A 23314-nucleotide genomic window follows, 5' to 3' on the forward strand; every position below is an offset into this window, starting at 1 on the left:
CAGCAGCGTGAGACACCATCTCTGGCAGCACAAGTGGCCCTTCCCATGGCCACACTCACACCCACCTGGAGCTGAGCCTCTCACACACCCTAGGATCCTTGGTGAATTTCATGAACCCGCAGTCACTCCCTCCTCTAAATCATTCACCCGGCCACAGGACAGCCCAGGGCCCAGCACCCAAACAAGTCACCCACTATTAACCTCTATCCAACCAGGCCAGCTGCTGCTCACCACAGCTCCCTTTCACCCCAGCGGCCAACACACCACAAGGCTCCCCTCCTACCAGGGATTACTCATTTCCCTGACAGCTTTTTATGGAGACGCCTTATCAAAAGTGTTGTGAAATCCCCACCCAGCACCTAATGGCCCCTCTTATCTGCTAATTTACTGGCTTCTTCTGAGAAGCCCAGCCAGCCAGAGATGCCTGATTGAGGACTGAGCTGGCTGGATCCGGACCAGTGACCCCCACTCCTGACCACACTCCTTATGGCCAGTATCAGAGGGGTAGTCGTGTTAGTCTGGATCTGTAAAAGCAGCGAAGAATCCTGTGGCACCTTATAGACTAACAGACGTTTTGGAGCATGAGCTTTTGTGCGTGAATACCCACTTCCTCAGATGCATGTAGTGGAAATTTCCATGCATCTGACGAAGTGGGTATTCACCCACGAAAGCTCATGCTCCAAAACGTCTGTTAGTCTATAAGGTGCCACAGGACTCTTTGCTGCTTATGGCCAGTGGATCTCAACCGGGGTAGGTGCACCCCAGGGGCACTGAGAAGTCTTGGGCAGGTCCATCGACTCAGCTAGATATTTGCCTAGTTTTACAACAGGCTCCAGAAAAAGCACTAGGGAAGTCAGGACGAACTCAGACCTCACACCAGGACCTGTGTACAGGGACAGGCAGGTGCGAGAGTTGCTGTCTTTGAGAGGGATACAAAAGCTGAAATGAGACCAGAAGCTGTTGCTCGGCACTGGCCCGGCGGTGACCCTGCCGGGGCTGGGTCTGATTTTGGAGGCCAGCAGTTCTGCAGTGAGGTGAAACCTGGGGGCAGGGCAGACAAATCCGACTCCTGCAAGGGGGGCAGGAGCCTGGAAAGGTCCAGCGCCGCCGGTCCATACAAGGGCCTAAGAGCTTCGCAGCAGCTGCCCCTGGCCACGCCTGGCCGGGCTCTGGCTACGCCAGACTGGGGGCCCTGGGGGCCTTCCCAGCCCGGGCTCCGGGCTCTGCCCCTGCCGGGGAGATCCCCGGGCTGCCTAGGCCTGGAGAGCGGCTCCCCCGGCCGAGCCTCGGCACAGCTCCGGGCCGCGAACACTGCGGGGCTCCGGCCCCGGCCCCACTTCCCCCCTCCGTTCCCCTCCCCAGCCCCCACTTCCCCCCGGACCCCCCCTCCCCCACCGGTTCCCCTCCCCAGCCCCAGCCCCCACTTCCCCCCGGACCTCCCCCTCCCCCACCGGTTCCCCTCCCCCCGCCCCGGCCCCCACTTGCCCCCGGCCCCCCCCTCCCCCACCGGTTCCCCTCCCCCCCGCCCCGGACCCCACTTGCCCCCGGCCCCCCCCTCCCCCACCGGTTCCCCTCCCCCCCGCCCCGGACCCCACTTGCCCCCGGCCCCCCCCTCCCCCACCGGTTCCCCTCCCCCCGCCCCAGCCCTCACTTCCCCCCGGACCTCCCCCTCCCGCACCGGTTCCCCTCCCCCCGCCCCAGCCCCCACTTCCCCCCGGACACCCCTCCCCCACCGGTTCCCCTGCCCCCCGCCCCAGCCCCCACTTCCCCCCGGACCCCCCTCCCCACCGGTTCCCCTCCCAGCCCCCACTTCCCCCCGGACCTCCCCCTCCCCCACCGGTTCCCCTCCCCCCGCCCCCCGCGCTCTCACTCGCACGCGGCTCCAGGCTCCTTCCCGGTTCCGCGAGCGGGGTGGCCCCGCCCCGGAAGTGACGGATACGGGAAGGCGCCGCAACATCCGCTCTCGCGGGCCCCTGAGTGAGGAGCCGGCGGCGCACGCGGCTGTCCCGGTCAGTGGCGCGCGGCCCCACCCCCCGCCTCTTCCCACAGTCCTCAGCGCGGGACCCCACAGCCCCTTGCCCCGCCCGAGTCCCGTCCCCCAACCCCTTCCCCTTCTCGCCCCGTCCCCCGCCCCTCCCCCTTCTCGCCCCCTCCCCCGTCCCGAGTCCCGTCCCCCGCCCCTCCCCCTTCTCGCCCCCGTCCCGAGTCCCGTCCCCCGCCCCTCCCCCTTCTCGCCCCCTCCCCCGCCCCGAGTCCCGTCCCCCCGCCCCTCCCCCATTCAGTCCCCCTTGGAGCTTGCCAGGTCCGGGCTCCCAGGTTGCAGATTCAGCCGCGTCTCTGCCGTAGCATCAACTTTCCTCCTGGGCCGGCCCCAGCAGGAGGCTCCCCGCCCCGCAGCGCTGGCCTGAAGCAGTGCCATTCTCTGGCGAGAGGAGGGCAGGGAGAGCGCCACCAGGAAACTCACCCACCACATGGACAGAAGCACAGATGTGCCCCCAGTGCTACCCCGGTTCCTGGAGTGTCACCCAGCTCCTGCAGCGTGCCCAGCCCCGAGTGACCCAGCACGTCCACTCCCATGGCAGATCAGAAATGGGGCGCAGGGCTGGGGGGAACCCCCAGATGAGAAGCCCTGAAGATAGGCAGATGTCTCCCGGGGCGCTGACAGGAGTTCATTGGGTGCTGTGTGGAAGAAGCGGGAAGCTAGGGCCTTGTATGTAAAGGAGGGCAGCAGGGAGATGGCTGATGGGAACAGTAATACTTTATTTCCCCTGTCAATCTCTCCATGCTCTGGGTAGGTCGCCCCCTTTGTGTTGGGTTAGTCTTTCTAGAAGATACGCTCTAGTTCAGGCTGGATCCAGACTCTCTCGGGAGGGTTCTCTGGCCTGTGCAATGCAGGAGTTCAGACTTGATGGTCAGAACGGTCCCTTCTGGCCATAAAATCCATTAATCATCATTCCCAATTTACAGCTGGGGAAACTGAGTTGCAGAGAGGTGATGTGTGTTACCTGGGGTCGAACATCGCCATCAGAGCCGGGAACAGAACACAGATCCCGTCACTTCAAGCGCCACACCCTGTCCACTGGTGACCACGCGGAGGCTGGAACCAGTGAGTGAGATCCAGCTTTTGTCCTTGGCCTGTGTTGGTTTTCACCTAGCTGCCAGGCTGCTTCGGTAGGAACATGTGGAAAGACCCAAATGCTCCTAGCAGGGATTGTCACCTGTCTTTTTTGCCGGAAGTGTGCTGCCAGATTGTCTTTGTCGATTAACCCGGCCTATAGGGGCTACTATGGAAGAGCCCAGGAGAGCAGAGAACTTGAGAGAGGCTGGGGCCTCTTCCAAACCATCCGGCACAGGGCAGAATGCTTCCAAGAAACAGAGCACCAAGGCAACTGGGAAACCGGGACCAGGGGATGCCAGCAAGGCCTCTAAAAGGAAGGCGGCTTTCAAGGCCCCCAGGAGAGTGTCCCCGGACTACTTTGTTCATGAGACAGACAATGACATGCTGCTGATCATTGCCAACATCGGTGACGGGCAAGACCACCCTCCCAGGAAAGTGGCAAAGAGAAAGCACCAAGCTCCAGCAAAGAAGCAGCCGCTGCAGTGCGTCCAAAGGACTGGCATGGCAGGAGGGAGAAAGAGAGAGAAAGGAGGGGCTCCTGCTGCCAAGGAGCCTGTGTCTAGGGGCCGGGCTGAGGAAAGCGGGGAAGCTGCTGGGGCCTCTTGGGGAGAGCGCCTCCCAGTAGAAATCCTGGTGCGGATCTTCCAGTCTTTGGTGGCATCTGAGGGGGCCGTGCCCTTGCTCTGCAGGTGTGTGGAGGTCCTGGGAAGTGGGTTAGCGGGGACCAGGCAGTCAGCATGGCACAGTCACTCAGTGCTTACGGGAACAAGCTCGCTGGCTTCCTTCTCTATTTGGGCTAATAGTCCATCCTTGCTTCTTGCTTTGCTGGGGTCGGAGGGAATGGGGGGCCGGGGTGATGAGAGGAAGGGTGGGCCAGTGTTTAGGGCACTAGCTTGGGACTTTGGTTCCATTTAGATGGTCACCATGGTCCCTTCCGGCCTTGGAAGCTATGAATTCCTCTGTTACAGACTTTCTGGGTGACCTCATGTCACGGGCTCACAGATCGTGCTCACTCGTGGCCCTGTGCAGTCCATGGGGGGTGCCCCTTTCAGTCCGACAGCTCTTCTCGAGGGTCCATTCTCTCTTGGAGTTAGGCCCCTCCACCTCCTGGAGCCGCATCTGTCTGAGTCTTAGCACATCTGTCTCTCGCTGTGGGTCCCTTCAGGGAGTCCCCTCGCTCTGGACCCCCCCCCCCGGGTCTCCTCACCCCCGAAGGGGTTGATGCAACCCTGTTCTCTAGCCCGGAGTGACTCTCAGCCAGCGTAAAACAGGTGCGTTTATTGAGAGTTGAACCTGTAGATTGCCACGTACTTTTAGGGATGAAAGAAAAATGCAGACCTGTTAATTACCAGGCTGCACGTGGCAATAGACTGTATAGGTAAGGAATGCAAGGAGGGTATGGGTCACGATGCAAACTGCAGGCATGCACACAACTAAAATTAATTAATTTAAAGTTTTATTGGGGATAGTTACAAGGGGTAGAGGAGCAGCGTATGATTAGCTAATAAGGTTAATGGAACTTAAAACATACAATGGCCAAAGTATTTACTATCAAACAATATTTATAAACACAGATGCAGCATTTAGTAATAACCAATACTTAACGAATACAAACCAACTCATAACAACCGGCAAACGTAGAAACTCTGCTTAAAACACATGAGCTGAGAGAGGCTTTGAGGCGATCAGGCTCGGTTACGGGTGTGCACAAGGTACACAGGATTCGTTTTTCTTTCTCCTCTTCTGCCTGCACATGGCAGACCAGCCTAAAGTACCCACTATGACATCATAGAAGTGTCATAGGGGACAGGGCCCAAAAACTGTGTGTGTTCATTTCTGATTGGTACAAGCAAAGTTTACACCAAGTAGGGGAGCAGGTGCCTAAAAGTCTGGCTTCGCCCCCAAAAGGTGAGGAAATGCATATAGTTCAGAATGCCTTTAACACTGACTGACAAAGGAAGAGGCCAGGGCAATACCGGTATGGGCAAGTTTTTAGGATGCAGACAGGAACTTATCTTAACATGCCCCCGTGTCCTGGCTGAAATCGTTTGGCCGAAAACCTAAACTTCCGAGTCCGACTCCTCATTCCCACCTACGAGGGGATGCACTTCGGGGGTGGAAGCGATGTAGGCCGAGGCAACAAACTTGTGAATGCAGGCTTTAATGAAGGCACATCCAAGACAGAGAAGAGCGAGCCCAACCAGAAGGGACACAAACAGGGATTGGAAATAGGATTTGTAGGGCGCAAGGCCAAACCAATCAAGCCATGACCAAAACTGGAAGGACTCTCGTGACTCTTTGACAGTAGAGCTCAACGTTTGCAGGTCTTTAACAATTGAGGACAAATTAGGAGAAATAGAAGGCAAAGAAACGCAACATTTATCAGCAAACTCGGGATATACTTCAGCAAATTTAATACAAAATGAGGAAGATTGTAACAAATATTGAATCATTAATCTATTTTGAATACTATACTGAACAAGGGAATTTAACTGCTGATTAACTAAGGAGAGGCCTTTGGCCGTAGTATTAGCAAGCATTTCAATAGCAAGGGATTGAAACAGCACTTGATCACGTAACATCATATAACTGACAGGGTTAAACCTAACAACAGAGGAGGCGAGGGAGGAAGCTGCTGTTTGCAAATGAGTCCAAAACGAGCGGGTACTACGATGGTGTCGGTGGCTAGATGGCAAGGTATAAATACCTCCCCCCTGTAGATACAGGGTGCCAATGGTGCATATACCCCAGGGGTTGGGAGGAAGCACAGCAAATGCGACATTACCGCAAATCCAAAAATGACCGGGTCTTAAGGAAGAAATTGTGGTATGGCTCCACCTATTATTGTTCACGGAGGAAAAGCTGGATGCACGATTGATACATGCAGCCTCAGCATGATGCATATGCTGGGCATGGAACAGATACGTATGTGTTATGGAGGTATAGAAGGTTCCAAAAAGAACGTTATAATTAAGACGATAAGAACAATTAAGGGGAGGGGGGTAGGTATAAGTAAGAGTGGGTTTAGTTAGGGAGGTATTAGCATAAGAGAAACTCCACATAGAACAATTAGAATAAGTACCCACCCAAGTAGGGGCTGGAGTTAAACTATTACCAACAAAAACCCAACAATGAGATGCTGGAACTCTAATACTTTCAATTAAAGGAAAGCTATGATCACTTCGACCTGAAGCATTAAGAACTGGAAACACATAAGAATTAAATTGTGAAGAACAATTATTCCAAACACTAGAAGCAGCCCACTGCACATAGGGGGAAGAACAATTTACATTAGACAAATTAAATGAAGAAAAATTATAAACTATTGGTACAAATTGAAAGGGTAATGGATATTTAGGTGAGAACTGAGTAGAGCAAACAAGACAATCTTCTGGATTTAGTGCTGACAGGGACTGGTTTCTGCTGACCTGCACCCAGTAGGCGGCGAGCCATGTTTGTAGTCCACCTTCTCCTAAGGGTTCCGTGGGCAAAGATGTTGTGAGGAAGGGCAGTATAACCTGTAAAACAGAATAATAGGAGCCCTGCTCAGGGGCATTAGTTTGTTTATTAAGAACTACATTTGCTGAGCCAGTTATGATGAACTAGCTTGTTACCAGGGGTATCTGTAGCCACTAAGTAGGTGTTAGGGTACTTGCCGGCCTGGAGAATGATGGTTTTTATAGGTTTTCGATGGCCAGAGGCTTGGGGTTCTGTAAGCCAAACCAGTTGGCCGGTGTTAAACATGGGGGACCAAGGCGGCTTAGGTGTAGGTGAAATGTGAGGCCAGCGAGAGTAACTCTTGTTGAGTGCGATAAGTACCTGGGGTAAAAGTGAGCTCCAGTTTTTAAAATCAGGGTTGGGGTTTGCTGTTCGCAACATAGTTTTAAGGACTGCGATTTTTCTCTCTACCACACCATTGCTTTGAGGATGATATTTAGTACGGATGTGAAGGGAAGCCCCCCATCCGAAAATGAGCTGTTCAATGCTTTTGCTGGTAAAGGGTGGTCCACCATCTGCTTGGACTTCAGTGGGAGTGCCCCAGGCAGCTGCTGTTTGCTTAAGAGCCACAGCGACAGAAGCAGCATTGGTTTTATTAAGAGGAACACAAAAGGTTTGTTGAGACCCCAGATCGACAGTAACTAAGGCTTTTGGAAAACGATGAGCACCTGGCAAGGGTCCTATTAAGTCAATTTGCCGCGTACTACCTGGGGCAAAGTGTTCTGCAGCGTATGCAGAGCACTCATATCGGGGACGATTCATAGTTTTTACCTGCACACACTGCAAGCAGGACTGAACAATGAGCTCACACTGACTGCGGCTAACGTCAGGCTTTTGGTTAGAAAAGCTAGATAACAGGCCGTACAATTTTGTGAGTGGTAAGTGTCCCCATTCTTCATGGAGCTAGCGCAACAGTGGGTCTGCCTGTACGGCGGGATTTGCCATATGAACTTGGGAGAGCTCTCTCATTCTTTGATCAAGACTGGAATGCAGGGGGTTAGAGTCTGGTCGATGGGAGGGACAGTGCGTAACGAACCAAGGGTGAGAGAATTTACGAATTAGGGCAAAAATTTGTCCCCACAATTTAACAAAAGCTGAGGGAGAGGCTTGCTCAATTAAAATGTCTAAACAAAATTGATAATCGATACCTAAAACAACTTGCTTGTTGGCAGAGTGGGCATTAGCAACATGTTGGGCAGCTAAAAGAACGCCCTGCACCTCGCATTCTTGTGCGGAGCAGGAGAGGGGCAATAACTGCACATTAAAGTGATTACATGTGGAACAAAGAACTCCTGCCCTAGGGGATGGTGAGGTGCCCCCGTCAGACACAACCCAGGGATCATATTTTACTTCAATGCATAATGGTTGGTGAAGGGGGGGGGCCTAAGATGTTATCGCTGGGAGTTAGGGTCCATGCCTGCCAAGCTACCTCGACCTGGAAACATAGAAGCTGCCAGGTGTGAGTGGTGCCATGAAACTCGGGTGGAGGGGTACTTGTAAGCCACGGGATTAAATGAACACGTGGTCCAGACAGGGTACCTGGGATAGGGAGTTGGGACCAGTGACGCACACTGGACGCAGCCAGTAGCATTTTTCCCACTAGACCATAGTTGTACTGGGGTCCAGACAGGCAATGGGCCCAATTGTAAATAGCATTACCATGTTGCAGTACAGTGAACCCTACACGTTGTTTTGTAATAAACAAATTAATGTTGAGGGGTTCTTGGGAATTAAAACGGGCGAGGTGGGGGTTAGAGGCGAACCAGCCAGCTAGTTTCTCTAAGCTTTGTTGTGCTGATGCGTTCCATACTTCTCGGGAGCGTTTAGAAGAGAGAGAGCTTTGTAGGATTTCTAGGTTAAAAATTAGCTGTGCCGGGATATATTGGCGGTGATAATTAAGGAGACCTAATGGCTGCTGAAGCTGTCGTTTATTTTGTGGAGGGGCTTCTGTCCAAGGGTCTAATACACTGGCTGGGGCTTGGGTGTGAGTGGTGGGAGTGAAATGGAGTCCCAAGAATGAGAATTGCTGGCTGGCCTGCAGGTGGCTCTTTGTTTTGTTAATTTGCCACCCATCTGCTTCTAATGCATCAATTATCATTTGGGTGGTACTTTGAACTGCTTATGGATTGGGCCCACAAATGACAATGTCATCTACATAGGTTAGCACGTACACATCCTGTAGGGGTTTACCTTTTGTAATGTAATATTGAGATGGGACGATGCAAGTGCAGGAGAATTACAGAACCCCTGTGGGCAAACTTTCCATTTATATTGGACGCCCTTAAAAGCAAAGTTTAAGATTCCTTGTGTGTCCTGGAGTGGGATTTGGGAAAACATATCTTTTAAATCAAGAGTACATGCCCACTGATTACTTGCATCGCTTAGTTGCCACTGCAGCAAAGAATCCTGTGGCACCTTATAGACTAACAGACGTTTTGGAGCATGAGCTTTCGTGGGTGAATACCCACTTCCTCAGATGCATGCCTCAGATGCTACCCTCTGATACTTAGTTGCCACTGTATTTCGGGAATGGTGACAGAGCTGGAAAATGCGATAGGCTTTACACGGCTGTTAGCTTGTCTGTAATCAATGACAAGGCGATATTTAGAGGGATCGCCGGGCTTGGGAATACCCCAACCCGCGGACAGAAAGGTGGATGCAGTGACCCTTTCTATTTTTTCTTCTTCTAGAAGCTGAGTGAGCAAAGCTTCAATAAGGGGAAGCCCTTCGGATTTTGTGGGAATAGGGGAAAATTTCCATGGCTGGGAGTTAACTGCTTCGGGGGTGTAGGGTGAATGATCGCCTACGGTTATAGGGAGGGCTTGCAGAATTTGATCATGCAGTTTAAATTTTTTAATATCTGAGACACCTAGCAGGTTTTTTGATCCCAACAAGGCTTTTATTTTTCTTACGTATTTTCCGTGAGCAATTTTAACCCAAACCACGGGTTTTTCTTGTACTGCATTGAGACCTTGAACAAACATAAAGGAGCCAGTAGGACAGTGGGGAACGTTGGGCTCAATAACGCTGACTTGAGCTCCAGTGTCTAATAAAAAGGAAGTGGGGTTGTCACCATTAACTAACAGGGTGGCGTATGGGCCTTCATCGGTGGGATCTTTAATTTGGGACGGGCAGCATCCGGCCCCTATTCGTTTTTTGTCCTAACAGAGTCCTCCCAATTTTTCCAGCCTAGCTGTTCGGCTACATTTTGCTGCTCTTGGTTTGACATTTTACGCAGGGCTTCTTTGGGGATCCCTTGTTAAGAGGAAGCCAAATAGTGCTCGTTCAGCTTCAGTTCGCTCAGGATATTTTTGGGGATTAACTGACTTTTGGAGGTTTTTTTGGTGGCGAATCAACTGGGAGAACAACAGGCGGGGGTGGCAGTAACAACTTAATTTTACTAACCACTTCAAATAATGTTAAGATGGGTCTGCGAACGGCTGCATGCAAGTGCAGCATGGCACCGGTGTCAGCTCCAGGGGCAGCTTCTAATGCCAAATTAACCACCTCTGCTGAGACAGGAATTTGGGTGGGATCAGTAACGTGTATAAAGGGTGTGGCCACCAATTGCTGTTGAACAGTTAAATTAAGTGGATTTTGTAGTGGATCCCACAGAGCTATGGAAGCTCCTGCGATTGCCCATATTAGATCGTGTGGATAACTAAGGTTCCCGGAGGGATATATAATCCTTTAAAACTGCCTTGCATTGCTAAAATGGCAGCTGCCGGGGTGGTAAGTGGCCAAATACGATTATTTAATAAAGCGTGACCCGGGAAGCCTCGTGCCCAATTGGCCGTTTTGGCTAAGGTGCCGGCCTCCTCGCGGTCCATCAATTCTGCTCCGTGTTCTAAGGCTAGTCGCCCGACCTAAATCATAGGTGCCTCGTCGGCTTTTCGTTGTGTTTCCTTTAAAAACTCTTTTAAGTTCGGCCTTAGTACGTGTTCGCAGTTCAGTAACCTGCGTGGTGTTGCCTGTTTCTGCGTCTATTTTAGTTTTAGTTATTGCAATAGGCAAAGCTTCTGCTACGGTTTCAGATTCTGCAAATTCTGGGGCTGTTGGCAGAGCTGGATACAGAGGAGTTTTAGGAGCTTCATATGGGGGTGGGAAAATTTTCCGAGAGGGACTTGGGTGGGGGGTAATGATAGGCTCTACCTTTTCTGTCTTCTTATTAGGAGAGCCTGGGGCTGCCTGTTTAGCTGCAAACATTGTGCCTCCATGGAGGACAGAACACAGATCGAGGGCCTTGCATATCATGCTAAACAGGACGGTGGAAACATCCTCAGATTTATATTCATCGGGTCGCAATTTTTTGGTTTTCTTAATCAAATTTAATTCTTTTATCATTTGGCATAATAATTTATGTGCCGGATCAGCAGGTATTACTTGAGGTGGGGGAATTAATTTGGAAACGGTGCCTCCAGATATTCTAACAATGCGGCTACATTCTCTCCAAAGTTGAGAGGGATCTGCAGCACCGAGGTTTTCCACAGTCTCCGTGCACTGAGGCTGCAGGGAACAATCGGCTGGCTGACACCTAAAGCTCGGGTGGCACCGAAGGAGGCATCCCATATCTGCAAGGGTTAATGGTACAGTATAACCTTTTAGAGTTTTGCCCGGGCCAAGAGAACAGTTCCATTCTATTTTTGGATTAGTCGAATTTTGGCTAGTAAGAAGGTGAAACTGCAAATGTTGGAACTGTTCAGTTTCATTATCTGCGCGATCTGTAGTGTGCCACGGGCATGGCCCAACCTCCGTGCATCCTGTTCGTGACGTCATGTAGATTGCCACGTACTTTTAGGGGCGAAAGAAAAATGCAGACCTGTTATTTACCAGGCTGCACGTGGCAATAGACTGTATAGGTAAGGGATGCAAGGAGGGTATGGGTCACGATGCAAACTGCAGGCACGCACACAACTAAAATTAATTAATTTAAAGTTTTATTGGGGATAGTTACAAGGGGTAGGGGAGCAGCCTATGATTAGCTAATAGGGTTAATGGAACTTAAAACATACAATGGCTAAAGTATTTACTATCAAACAATATTTATAAACAAAGATGCAGTAAACAATATTTATAAACACAGATGCAGCATTTAGTAATAACCAATACTTATGAATACAAACCAACTCATAACAACCGGCAAACGTAGAAACTCTGCTTAAAACACGTGAGCTGAGAGAGGCTTCGAGGTGATCAGGCTTGGTTACGGGTGTGCACAAGGTACACAGGATTCGTTTTTCTTTCTCCTCTTCTGCCTGCACATGGCAGACCAGCCTAAAGTACCCACTATGACATCATAGAAGTGTCATAGGGGATGGGGCCCAAAAACTGTGTGTGTTCGTTTCTGATTGGTACAAGCAAAGTTTACACCAAGTAGGGGAGTAGGTGCCTAAAAGTCTGGCTTCGCCCCCAAAAGGTGAGGAAATGCATATAGTTTAGAATGCGTTTAACACTGAATGACAAAAGAAGAGGCCAGGGCAATACCGGTATGGGCAAGTTTTTAGGATGCAGACAGGAACTTATCTTAACAGAACCCAGCACAGGAAACTCTCAGGGCCTCAGGCCTGGCCTCCCTCAGGACAGAACATCCCAGTCTCCTTGCATCCAGGTAGGCTCAGCCTGCTCCCCCTCTCAAGCCCAGAGCCCGGCTGCTTCCCAGCTCAGCATCTGATATCACTAGCCCCAAGCCGCCTCTGTCCTTGTCTTCTCTCCAGGTAAACAGGGTCGTAAACAGGAAAGCCTGTGTCTCCTCTCCTCCCAACCCTCCTCTGGCGCCTCTGGCTGGAACCGGCTGATCAGGTCACCGGGGTCCTCTCTTCGCAGCCCATTGTCCTCCCACTGGCCAGAACCAGTTGCAACTCCTGAGCTGGGTCTCCGGGTCACCAGGTCACCAGTCGCTGGGGTCTCCATCCTCCAGGCCATTGGCTGGGGTCTCAAGTTCCCTATCTGGTCCTATGTATCAACAAACTCCCTCTCCCCTCACCTCATTAAACCAGTAACAGCTGGGGACACTGAGTCCCATCCCCTCTGCATACAAACCACTGGAAAAACATGGAAGAACCAAGAAAATCCCCCATTTCGTCACACCTCAGGCAAGTCACTTAGGACCAGCTTTGTAAAGATCTTGAAATCAATGGGAGTCAGGTACTAGATGCCTTTGAAAATCCCGCTAGGCACCTAAATACCTTTAAAAATCTGGCCCTTTGTCCCTTTCTGCCTAAGTTCCCTTTCTCTCCAGAGGGGGCAATAGCTGTGCCCTGCCTCCCAGGGCCGTTTGTGAGGATAAATTGCTAAATCCATTGAAGAGTGTGCAGTAGTGATGGGGCCCATACGGTGTATTCATTTAAATAGAATCAAGGGGCCCAAAGACTAAGGTAGTGACAAGACACTGTACCTGTCCAACATTAAATCGTGTTTAACAAGGTTCGGGGTTTGGTATGGAGAGACCTCAGCCTGCCTAGTCCCATGGCAAACACCCCATTAAACGGCCCTTTCACCCTTATTAAGACACAGAAAAGAAGGGAGGGGGATAAAAAGTGAAAGCATTTGAAATGTCAGCTCTCCCTTGTTCTCTTTCCCTTTCGCTGGAGTGAGTTTTCAGACCCAACCTGCCGTTACACACTCGTCTGGTGTTAAAGATGGCAGGAATAACTGTCCGTGGGGTAAGAGCGAAGATGTTAGCAGAGATGGGCTGGCGCTGGCATTGTGGCTGATGTTAATGTCCAGTCCCGTTCTCTAAAAGACAAAACAAGCCAAATACACCCAAGAGGGAAGGAAAAAAGAGCAGCAGAGATGCAGCTCCTGTCTCTGGTGCTGACTCTCCCTTGCAGACTCCCTGCTGGAGAAACACAGACCTGTCCACAGTCTGATCAGCCACTCTGAGACCTGGCATACTCGTACCAGCCTCAGGCTGGATCTCGGCCCAGGCTCACAGCGGTGTTGTGGAATGAGCAGTCTTGTTCAGCTAAGCCAGACTTTTGTGAGAGAGAAGGCAAAAGGAGAGGGATAGGAAAGAAAAGAAATAAGATGGAGAAGGAAAAGGACAGGTTAGGTTGCAGGGAGGGGAGTGCCTCGCATCCCAGGTGGTATTCAGGATTCAGCCAGCGCTGGTAGAGGTGATGGTGCCATCTGGGTCCCTCTCTCTGGCCCACTCTGGTCAGGACACCTGTCAGGATTAGGATGAAGAAGGCACAGTGGTGTCATGCTGGGTCCCAGGAGATGGTGTGGGTGGCAGCCGTGATGATGAAGGTTGCTCCTTCCCCATCACTCCGTCAGACAGTGTTCCCGTCCCGTCCTTTCAGGCAGCCACTGCTGTGATTGCTGCCTTCTTTTCATACCCTTCCACGTCCACATTTGTTGTGAGACGTTAGTGTGAGATAATCATTCACTCACTTTTCACAGTTGAGCTCACAATGAGGGTAACTTTCTAGGCTCAGTTATCACAACACGTGTTAGTACCTAAGATGAACAGATGGTAACGAGGGAGGAGATGTGGTGGGATCACAGGGTTATCCTTTCTGATTCCAGATCCAAGCCAGTCCCTTCACTCATCGCTAGCTAGCTGTAACGGCTGGCACTGCACTGACCCTCCTGGCTCTGCAGGCCAAGCTAGACGCTCTCTGCCTCTGACAGGGTCTCTACCGATGCAGGTTCTGCAGCAGGGAGCCAGCTGCCAGTTCTGCTGGTGTTGGGGCAGGCAGAATCAAATGCCTCTCAGGATCGCATGGCCGCATTGGCCCTGCATGCTGCCCTGGCCCATTGTAATGAATGCTCAGTAGAGCCGATCTTCGAGATCTACCAGGAGCTGGGCAGTTGGGTACAAAGAGGGTACTTTGCTGACCCACAGCTTGATACCTAGAATGGTGAGATTCTTACCAGAATAGTCCAGGCACCCTGGCATCGTGTGTCATATCACTGGCATGGCTTTGAACTCATTTTGTAAAGCAGTGCTCCAGGAAAAGAAGACAGGTGGCCACGAGGGGTCTTCCAGAGCGTAGAAACCCCTCACTTGACAATGTCTCTAAGGTATTTCCGAGGCTCCTTTCACCATGTCTTTTTATCAGCATATCAGCAGTGATCTCCTGTCCTGTCTCTCCTCCTTCCCGGGTCCCACGTGGTGGGCTAACCAGAGCAGTAGTGAGGCAGCCCAAGGCCTCGGGGTCAGCCTGCAGCTCCTGTGTTATGGGTCTCCAGTACCCGCAGGGGAATCTTGCATTGACATTCTGCACAGGTGCCCTGTGCCCCCAGCCTCTGCGCACTTGAACCAATCACACACCGAGGAAAAGGTATTCCCAGCACTAATAGCCAGCATGGACAGATGGGCAAAGGAAGAGAAATGCTGCTTGTGTGTAAAGCGTGTTGTCATGCTGGTGCTAAGGGAGCTGGAGCAGAGGTGCCATGTAGGTAGCTTTAACTTTTGACTCTCAACTGCTACTTTCGTTAAATAATTGTCTGTGCTTAACCCTCACCCCCCATAATTTCACACAACCGTGAAAACGTAAATTGGTAAAAGTAAAAAAAGGCTTAAAAATAAACAGAATCAGAGAACGGAAGGACTGGCAGGGACGTCAGATAGTCCGGCCCCCTGCACTCCTGGCAGGACTTAAGTATTAGCTCGACCATTGATATTATGTGTGAGAATTAAAAAGAATAAAAAGTGAATTCTGCCAAGCCGAAATATAAACCTCCCAGAGCAGGGCCTGGCTGATAAGTTCAGGGTGTCACTGGGGGGCTGGGAGCAAACCAACCCCCAACTCTGTCATCTCAGTCTCCAGAACCCCGCTGTGAACCAACAGACTGAGAAGGACCTGGGACCAAAGTCAGTCCTGGGGCAAGCACTTGCGGCTCCCTGCTGAAGTCACCAGGTGTTGCTGCCACCTACTCCATGGCTGGATTTGACCTTGGCCTTGAGGGACACCCCTATTGCGCGCTGGCACTCAGCAAGGAGGAGGAATGGCTGGAGCGTGCTCCGCAGTGGAGATGGCCAGTGGTACCTATTGGTCAGTCTCGGGCACCTCAGTGCCATGGACAGCTGGCCCTATAATGTGCAAGGCTTGAAAGCTCAAGAGCAAGGCCTTGAAGAGGGCCTGGTGGATAATGGGTGGCCAGTGACACTCATGGAGCGTGTGCATCACCAACTCTCAATGGGCAGAGGCCCTGGAGCCGGCACGTCGCCTGTTCTGCAAGCACTCCAGCCTGAGGGGGATTTCCAGGGGGGCTCCCAGCAATGCTCCTTGCTGTATTGGGTCACTGACTCGGGCGGAAGGGCTGTGGGAAGGCCTCTGACCTACCTGAAAAGCTCTGCCTGACCATTAGCTGGGCTCTCACCTGCTGGTGGTGGGCCTCTGGGGGCTCGCTGTGCTGAGATGGCTCTGCTCCCATCTCCGCTACGTGTCTAACCTGGTGTGTGCCACTGCAGTGACGAGTGTCTCCATCCCCAGGGTGGCCTGCGTGTGCCGGCTGTGGTACGGGGCAGCCTCCAATCCCTTGCTGTGGCAGAAGGTGTCAATTGGCTTCTGCTGGGTGGAGCCTGGCAAAAAGCAGCCTCCCCAGACCGAGAAGAGAATCCTCAGCACGATGGAGTGGCTGGTCCTGAACAGGTGGGTGCTGCGTTATAGATGGGGGCTCTCCTAGCCCCTGTGCATGACATATGCCTTGGCTCTCTCCTGCTGCGTCAGCCTCACATTTCTGCCCATTTCGGCTCCCCTTGGAGCAGTGCAGCGTCCAGCCCCTCACCCTCCTCCCTTTTTACTGTCCTCTCCCAGGACGGCTGGATGCAGGCTGGCTCGGCGGCCAGATTAATTCTCTGTTTCCTCCGTGCAGGTTTTCACTTCTCCGGGACTTTGCTCTTTGTCACTGGAAGAGCCACGTGCCTGTTGTCCTGCAGGTGAGAGGGCAGGGCTCAGTTTGGCGTGATATTCTGTCATCCTTTGGTGGCTGCTCTCCATAGGCAATGCCCCTCTGCCCTGGGACACCAGCTGGCCCATTCCGATCCCTGGTTTTGGATGGATGTAGCCATAACTCTGAGAACAGGAGGCTTTCTGCGACTAAGAGCCAGTGGCACAAAGTTCTGTCCTTTTCATGCAAAGGATATCCAGCCCTCAGTCTCCGAGTCTGGGGCCCTCTGCTGTTAGCCGCTGTCAGCCTGGAAGAACTGAGAGCAGAATCGTCTTCCTCGCAGGGAATTTAATTGGAGTGAGGTGGCGAACGTGAATCCCCCAGCCTGCGTGTAGCCCGCCTTTTACAAGGTCTGCTCATGGGATGGCAGGGCCGGCTGGCTCACCGCCCTCTCTCGTTACAGGCCCTTGCGGAGTCCTGCCCCCTTCTCCTGTCCCTCAAGCTGACCCACTGCAGTGGAGTGACCACCAAGTCCCTGAGCGCACTGGCCGAACGCTGCCCCCGGCTGGAAAGCTTAAACCTGCAGAATTCCCAGGTAGGGGCATGGGAGGGTCTGCTGAGCTGAGGGGGAGATGGGGTCAGTTTAGGCCAGGGAGCCCCTGAGGCCCTCCCAGAAATACAAGAGTGCCATCCTGCGGGGCGATGCTGCAGCCTCATCGCTATTGCTGCCTGCTGAGGGGGTGAGTCTAGGAGGCCCATCCTGCCCAGCCCCCCAGGGGAGCACTGTGTGCCCTGCCAGAGAGGAGCCATCTGCCAGCCCTCTGGTCCCCTAGGGAGGTGAGAACACTGAGCTACAGCCAATCAAACCCACCGCGCCTGCTCTGAGACTGTCAATGCCATTGCATGGGACAGCGCCCAGCCCCCTCCCAGACATGCCCTGACAAATCCCTTACCTCATCCCAGCATTGCTCGCCCAGACGGGGGCTTCCTAATCTGATGTAGCCAACAGCTGTGTACAGCATTGGAGCTTTTCCTGTGGCTAATTGGCCAGCCTCTCAGATGGCTTTGAGGGCGGTGCATGAGGTCTGGCTGCCACATGCTGGGTGGTAACCCCTCGCTGGGTGGCCTCCTCTGGTTTGTTCCCAGGTTGACTCCTCAGCTGTGGTGAGCTTTCTGGAGGCCGCTGGCTCTCGGATCCGGCAGCTCTGGCTGACGTACAGCAGCCGAATGAATGCCATCATCACCACACTCTCGGTAAGCCTGGCAAAGGCTGCTAGGGGAGGGGGAGTTGTAGAGGGGCTGGCCATGCCCGAGTGTTCCCTGTCGGAGCTGGACTGCACTGTATGTACGTGGGATGGGACAGTTTCTGAGCCTGCTTCGACAGAGGCTTATGAGACCCATGAAGCTGCTTCCGCGGAGACTGGAACAACAAGAGGCAGGGGTTGAATTGGGAGTGGTGCTTCCCCAGGCTCTGCCTACAGGCTGGGTGCTCCCTGTTCCTGACTCTGATGAGATGCCATTGAGTCAGTGTCAGATTTCCATTGAAATCATTCCTCTTTCTGGCAGCTCCGCCAAGCTGTGAAATGGTCAGCGTCTCACATTGCTCATTAGGTTCCAGAGGTAACACTCCATTGCCATGAACAGGGCAGATCCTACCTCTCAGGGCTGCTGTTCCAGGCTGTCTGCGGATGTCACTGCATCAGTTACACTTGGGTCACATTGGGAAGGTTCAGCAAGGCGGGTGGGCGTGGGGCCTGACCGATCAGCAGGGAGTGCCTCACTCTCTGAACCTGTCGCCCCTCTGCAGAGCGGTTGCTGCCTTGGGCTGCGGCTCCTGGAGGTGAACACGGAGATCAAGCAGAGCAGCCAGCACCTCCAGCTCTCAGTAGAACAGCTGCAGGCGGCCTGCCAGCAGCTGCAGGTACCCGTGAGCTCTTCTTCCTTCCTTCCTTCCTCTCACGCGCCTTCCCTGATCTTCCTCTCTCCCCTTCCCCTACCCTGGTAACCCTTTGCTGCCCTGCAGCTCTATTGCTGGTTTATTCCTTCCCCCGCTGAGTGGTTCCTTGGACACATGGCAGTTCTGGTTTCACAGGCTTCCCGGAAGCTCAGGTCGGTTCATTCTCCTGCCCCTTCCCTGTTCGGTCTGCACCCCCACTGCATTGGCAGCTTGTGTGGCCACCCCTGGCTCCAAATGGCGCTCGGTTCAATGCAGCGCACTTGCCCAGCGTGCCCCTGCAGCCAGGAGAGGTCTCCTGACACCTGAGGATGTCCCTGCTGCTGGGTGCTTTCTCTCTCTGGAGAGGGTGGCAATCCTTGGATGAGGGGCTCGCAGGCATTCACAGCCAGCAGCTGCTTTTCAGCAGGTGATGCCTGCGTGTCCTGGCATTGCTTTATGGCCGTGCATTGCCTTGCCTTCTCCCACGCTGCCCCCTACCTCCCAAACCCAAGGTACAGGCACCCCTTCAGGTCCCTCCTAGAGACTTGCTTCCTCCCTAGATTCTCGCCCGTGTCCGGAGCTTTGGCCACCCCAGCAGTGTGTGCCAGTGAGGTCGTGTCTGTAGCTCACCCCTCCTCCAGTTTCCCTGGGCATCTCGACAGACGCAGCTCAGACGATGGCGGTGCACGCTGCCCAGGGTGCTGTGCACAGCGTTGGCATGGCCCATGTGATCAGGGTGGATCCGGAGGCAGTTCTGCTGAGACTATTGCATGGCAAAGCCCTCGTTAATGCTGCTGGGGCACCCCAAGCTTTGTGACACTGAGAGCTGCATCGGCACCTTGCCTGGCTCCTGTGGGCCCTGTCTCCTTGCACCTGCCTTTCCAGTGCACATCCAGGGCCTGGTTCGTTTCCAGAAGGCCCTGAGCAGCCTGGCTGTCTCAGGTCCCCTCTCCCTCTGTGCCCATTGCAGCTGGGAAGCTCTTGCCATCTGCCCCCTTCTGGGACAGGACTTCAGGATGTCCTCAGGGGACCCCCTTCCTGCCTGCTGCTTGAGCCTGTCCAAGCCAGTTCTAGGACGCAGTGCAGGATCTGTTTGCTCCCTCTGTCTTCTGATGCGTGCCTGGAGCAGGGTGCCTGTCATCCCATGGGAGCAGGCAGGGAGGGGAGGAGGTAGGGTTGATCTGCACTGGCTGTTTTAATCCTCCTGTGCCCTCCTATCCCCATGCTGGGCACGGTGTACATGCCTGGAATAGAGACAGCTATTGGCCAGGGGTACTGCTCTTCCCAGCATGCAGTGCGTTTGGCTGCATTGCATACTGGAATTTGTAGTTTCCCTGGGCTGCACTGTTGAGCATCAGGAGCTGCACCTGGTCAATGTTTGCTGCCTACTCTTTAAAGCAGCCCTGAGTGGAGCAGGTCAGGGGTTGTTCCTGCACATAGGCATGAACTTTCCCGGGGCCGGTGAGTGCTTGCGCCCCCCTGGCCCCACCCCAACTCCACCCTTTCCCTGCCCCCATTCCAACCCTTTCCCCAAAGTCTCCGCCCCCTCCATGCCCCTATTGGACCCCTTCCCCAAATCCCTGCCCTGCCTGCCACTTCCCCCAGCATGCCGCGTTCCCCTCCATCCCTCCCAGCTGTTTCGCGGCACAAGCGCTGGGAGCTAGGGGGGGAAAGCGGGCGCGCAGCATGCTCAGGGGACGAGGTGGAGGTGAGGTGGGCAAGGAGCTGCACCCACCAATTTTTCCCCATGGGTGCTCCAGCCCTGGAGCACCCCTGGAATCTGCTCCTTTGCTCCTGGCGGTAGCCATTGTTGTCAGCTGATTTTGAGGTTGTTGTCTCAGGGTTAGTGGGTCATTCCTGCCCCCATCTGTTTCCTTTCCAGGTGCTGCGTCTGCTCAATGTGATCTGGTCCGTGAAGCCAAGCTCTCGGTCCGCCCCCACCGCCTTGGGCTTCCCTCATTTAGAGGAGCTGTGCCTGGCCACCACCTCTTATTCCTTTGTCAGTGACAGCATCCTGCAGAAGATCCTGCAGGCCTCCACCAGGCTGCGGGTGCTGGACCTGCGTGGCTGCTTCCGCGTGACACCCAAGGGGCTGCAGGAGCTGCCGTGCCCTGGTGAGCCTCGGAGTCCCCATCTCTGGGGAACAGGAGGGTGGTGTCTTGTGTGGAGGACAGGTGCATCTGGTGCAGCTAGGGACAATCTTTTTGCCTCCTGATGAGGCCCTTAGCCTAATGTGTAGACCAGAGGTGGGCAAACTACGGCCCGTGGGCCACATGCGGCTCGCGGGACCCACCTGCCCAGCCCCTGAGCTCCTGGCTCAGGAGGCTAGTCCCCGGCCCCTCCCCTGCTGTTCCCCCTCCCCTGCAGCCTCAGCTCACTGCGCCAGTGGTGCAATGCTCTGGGCTGCGAGTTCTTGCCACGCAGTGCAGCTGCAGAGCTGTGGCCTGACCGAGTGCTCTGTGCTGCGTGGTGGCGTGGCTGGCACAGTGCCGCTCTGGGCAGCGCAGCTGTAGCGCCGCCAGCCACTGGTGCTCCAGGCAGTGCGGTAAGGGGGCAGGGAGTGGAGGTGTTGGATAGAGGGCAGGGGAGTTCAGAGTGGTGGGCGAGGGTGGAGGTGTGGATGGGGTTGGGGCGGTCAGAGGGCGAGAAACAGGGGGGTTGAATGTGGGCAGGGGTCCCCAGGAGGCAGTCAGGAAGGAGGTGGGGTTGGATGGGGTAGCAGGGGGCAGTAAGGGGCAAAGAGTTCCACAGGTTGACTGTGCGTTGTGTGAAGAAATACTTCTGTTCGTTTTAAACCTGCTGCCTGTTAATTTCATTGGGTGACCCCCGGTTCTTGTTACATGAAGGGGTAAATAACACTTCCTTCTTCGCCTTCTCCACACCTGTCATGGCTTTATAGACCCCTATCATCTCCCCCCTTAGCCATCTCTTTGCCAAGCTGAGCAGTCCCAGTCCCATTCATCTCTCCTCGTACGGCAGCCGCTCCACCCCCCCCATCATTTTTGTTGTCCTTCTGCAAACTTTTCCAGTTCTAATTTATCTTTTTTGGGTTGGGGCCACCAGAACCACACGCCATATTCCAGGTGGGGGTGAACCAAGGATTTCTGTAGAGGCATTATATTTACTGGCCTGTTCCGAATGGTTCCTAACATTCTGTTACCTTGTTTGGCTGCCGCTGCTCGTTGAGTGGATGTTTCCAGAGAACTCTCCACGCTGACTCCAAGATCTTTCCTGAGGGGTAACAGCTAATTCAGACTCCACCATTTTATACGTAGAGTTGGGATGATGTTTTCCAATCTGCATCACTTTGCATTTACCAACACTGAATTTCATCTGCCCTTGTGTTGTCCAGTCAGTCACCCAGCTTTGTGCAGTCCCTCTGGGACTCACGCAATCTGCCTGGGACTTAACTCTCTTGAGCAGCATTGTGTCTCTCTGCATCCCAGACCTAGAGCAGCTGTACCTGGGCCTATACTGCAGCGATAACCACCTGCTCCTGCCCTCGGTGGGCAGCCATCTGCTCACCTGGAAGTGGCACCACAGCCTGCAGGAGCTCGATCTGGCAGGGCAGAGCTTCAGCGAGCACGACCTGGAGTGCGCCATGGCTGCCTTTGGGCAGGGCAGCAGCCGGGCAGCCCTGCGATCCCTCATCCTGACCGGGACCAAGGTCACCGTGAGCACTGTCAGGTGAGCGCCGGCGGAGGGGCTGTGGGCAGCCAGCGGGGAGCCCTGTGCACTTTCAGGCTCGGGACTCACCAGCCATGGCTGCGTTCCCCCCGGGGACCTGGGCTGCAAAGCCTCCCTCTCACCCAGAGAGCTGCTCTGTGTAACTGACTCTCTGCGTGGCTGGCTCGCAGCTCGGCTGCTGCAGCCTCCTCTCCCCTGTCAGACGCCACCCCGAAAACCAGCCTCTCCTGCTACACAGGCCTTCTGCACTGCGGCCCTGCTTGGCTCTTCCCCTGTCCCGCTGCGCCACCTCTTCTGGGCTAGGCCTTTCCGCTCGGCTCCCATACGGCCTCCCATCTTCTCTTGTGCCACCACTGGCATGTGGGCTGGCCCCTTGCCTCCTTCAGCCTCTCACCATGGCTCGGCTCTGCTCTGCGCTGGGTCTGCCGCCCCATGTGCTAAATCTAGGGGGAAGCCGCATGTAGTCGAGGGATGCAATTCAAGGCGTTTCTGCTTCCCCCACAGTGCCCTGATCATCAGCTGTCCTGCCTTGAGCTACCTCAACCTGTCTTCCTGCCGCTACCTGCCCCGGGGCATGAAGAGGGTGTACCGGGGCCAGGCTGACATCCGCCAGTGCTTGAGCAAGCTTCTGGCCAGCGCTGACGAGCTGGCAGCTGCACAGGATATGTCGTAATGACACCAGCACCTCCCCTCTCCACTGGCAGGCCTGAGGCCCAGACCCTGCTCCTGCGCCAGGAGCAACCCCACACACAGGCTGAGTGCCAGGGGCTGGTGTTTCGCTGGGACGTACCCGGCACTCCTGTCAGTGTGGATGGCACCTGGGCACCCACCTGGTGCTGTAGCAGCAGGCAGCCTGTTCCCCTGGGAGGAGCAGCTGTGCCTGGTTCCCCGCTCCCCATTTTGATAGTGCCCCCTTTTTGTATGACGTTCCTCTTGGATTTTTTAGTGTTTTACTGTCCGGTGCAGCGCCCAGTGCTACAGAATAAAGGGCTGTTCCTGCAGGGAATTCGTGGGTCTGTCCCCAGGGCCTGGTTCACACGCTGCAGGGAGGGACTTGCCCGCTGCTGCAGCCTGGCAGGGAGTCAGAGCCCTGGGGAGGAGGAGTGGGGAGCTGCAGCCCACCGAGCCCAGCAGATTCCAGCAATCCCATGGCTTTGGTAACCCAGCTTCTCCGGGGAAAGGGTGTTTCTCCACCAGGGGCTTGGGGAGGCTTGGAGGACCCCAGGACCCGTACACCA

The 23314-nt window shown here is 54.3% G+C and overlaps 2 protein-coding genes across 7 annotated transcripts in view; one reads left to right on the top strand and one right to left on the bottom strand.

Moving 5' to 3' along the window:
* The window catches only part of LOC115647213 (solute carrier family 52, riboflavin transporter, member 2-like), a 15665-nt gene extending 13714 nt beyond the window's left edge, over positions 1-1951 (bottom strand). The window contains exon 1 of one of the 6 annotated variants that reach the window (XM_030554031.1): positions 1871-1951. The gene's annotated coding sequence lies outside the window, so the exon portion shown is untranslated. The other 5 variants (XM_030554036.1, XM_030554034.1, XM_030554033.1 and 2 more) reach the window with 5 other exon arrangements.
* On the top strand, positions 1934-23082 carry LOC115647212 (F-box/LRR-repeat protein 6-like). Its single transcript, XM_030554030.1, has 10 exons — positions 1934-2009; positions 2968-3807; positions 16057-16215; positions 16439-16502; positions 16917-17048; positions 17600-17707; positions 18261-18374; positions 20272-20503; positions 21836-22076; positions 22581-23082. The coding sequence occupies exons 2-10, from the start codon at positions 3287-3289 to the stop codon at positions 22747-22749; spliced, it is 1740 nt and encodes a 579-aa protein (XP_030409890.1). The 5' UTR covers positions 1934-2009; positions 2968-3286; the 3' UTR covers positions 22750-23082.
* Positions 23083-23314: the final 232 nt, after the last annotated feature.

This window comes from Gopherus evgoodei, chromosome 2 (genome assembly GCF_007399415.2).
Source record: "Gopherus evgoodei ecotype Sinaloan lineage chromosome 2, rGopEvg1_v1.p, whole genome shotgun sequence".
NCBI lineage: Eukaryota > Metazoa > Chordata > Testudines > Testudinidae > Gopherus > Gopherus evgoodei.

Coding starts and splice junctions, on each gene's coding strand:
- LOC115647212 (XM_030554030.1), top strand. CDS start 3,287: ATGGAAGAGCCCAGGAGAGCAGAGAACTTGAGAGAGGCTGGGGCCTCT. Junction 16,216..16,438: donor GAGTGGCTGGTCCTGAACAG/GTGGGTGCTGCG, acceptor TCCTCCGTGCAG/GTTTTCACTTCTCCGGGACT. Junction 17,049..17,599: donor TAAACCTGCAGAATTCCCAG/GTAGGGGCATGG, acceptor GTTTGTTCCCAG/GTTGACTCCTCAGCTGTGGT.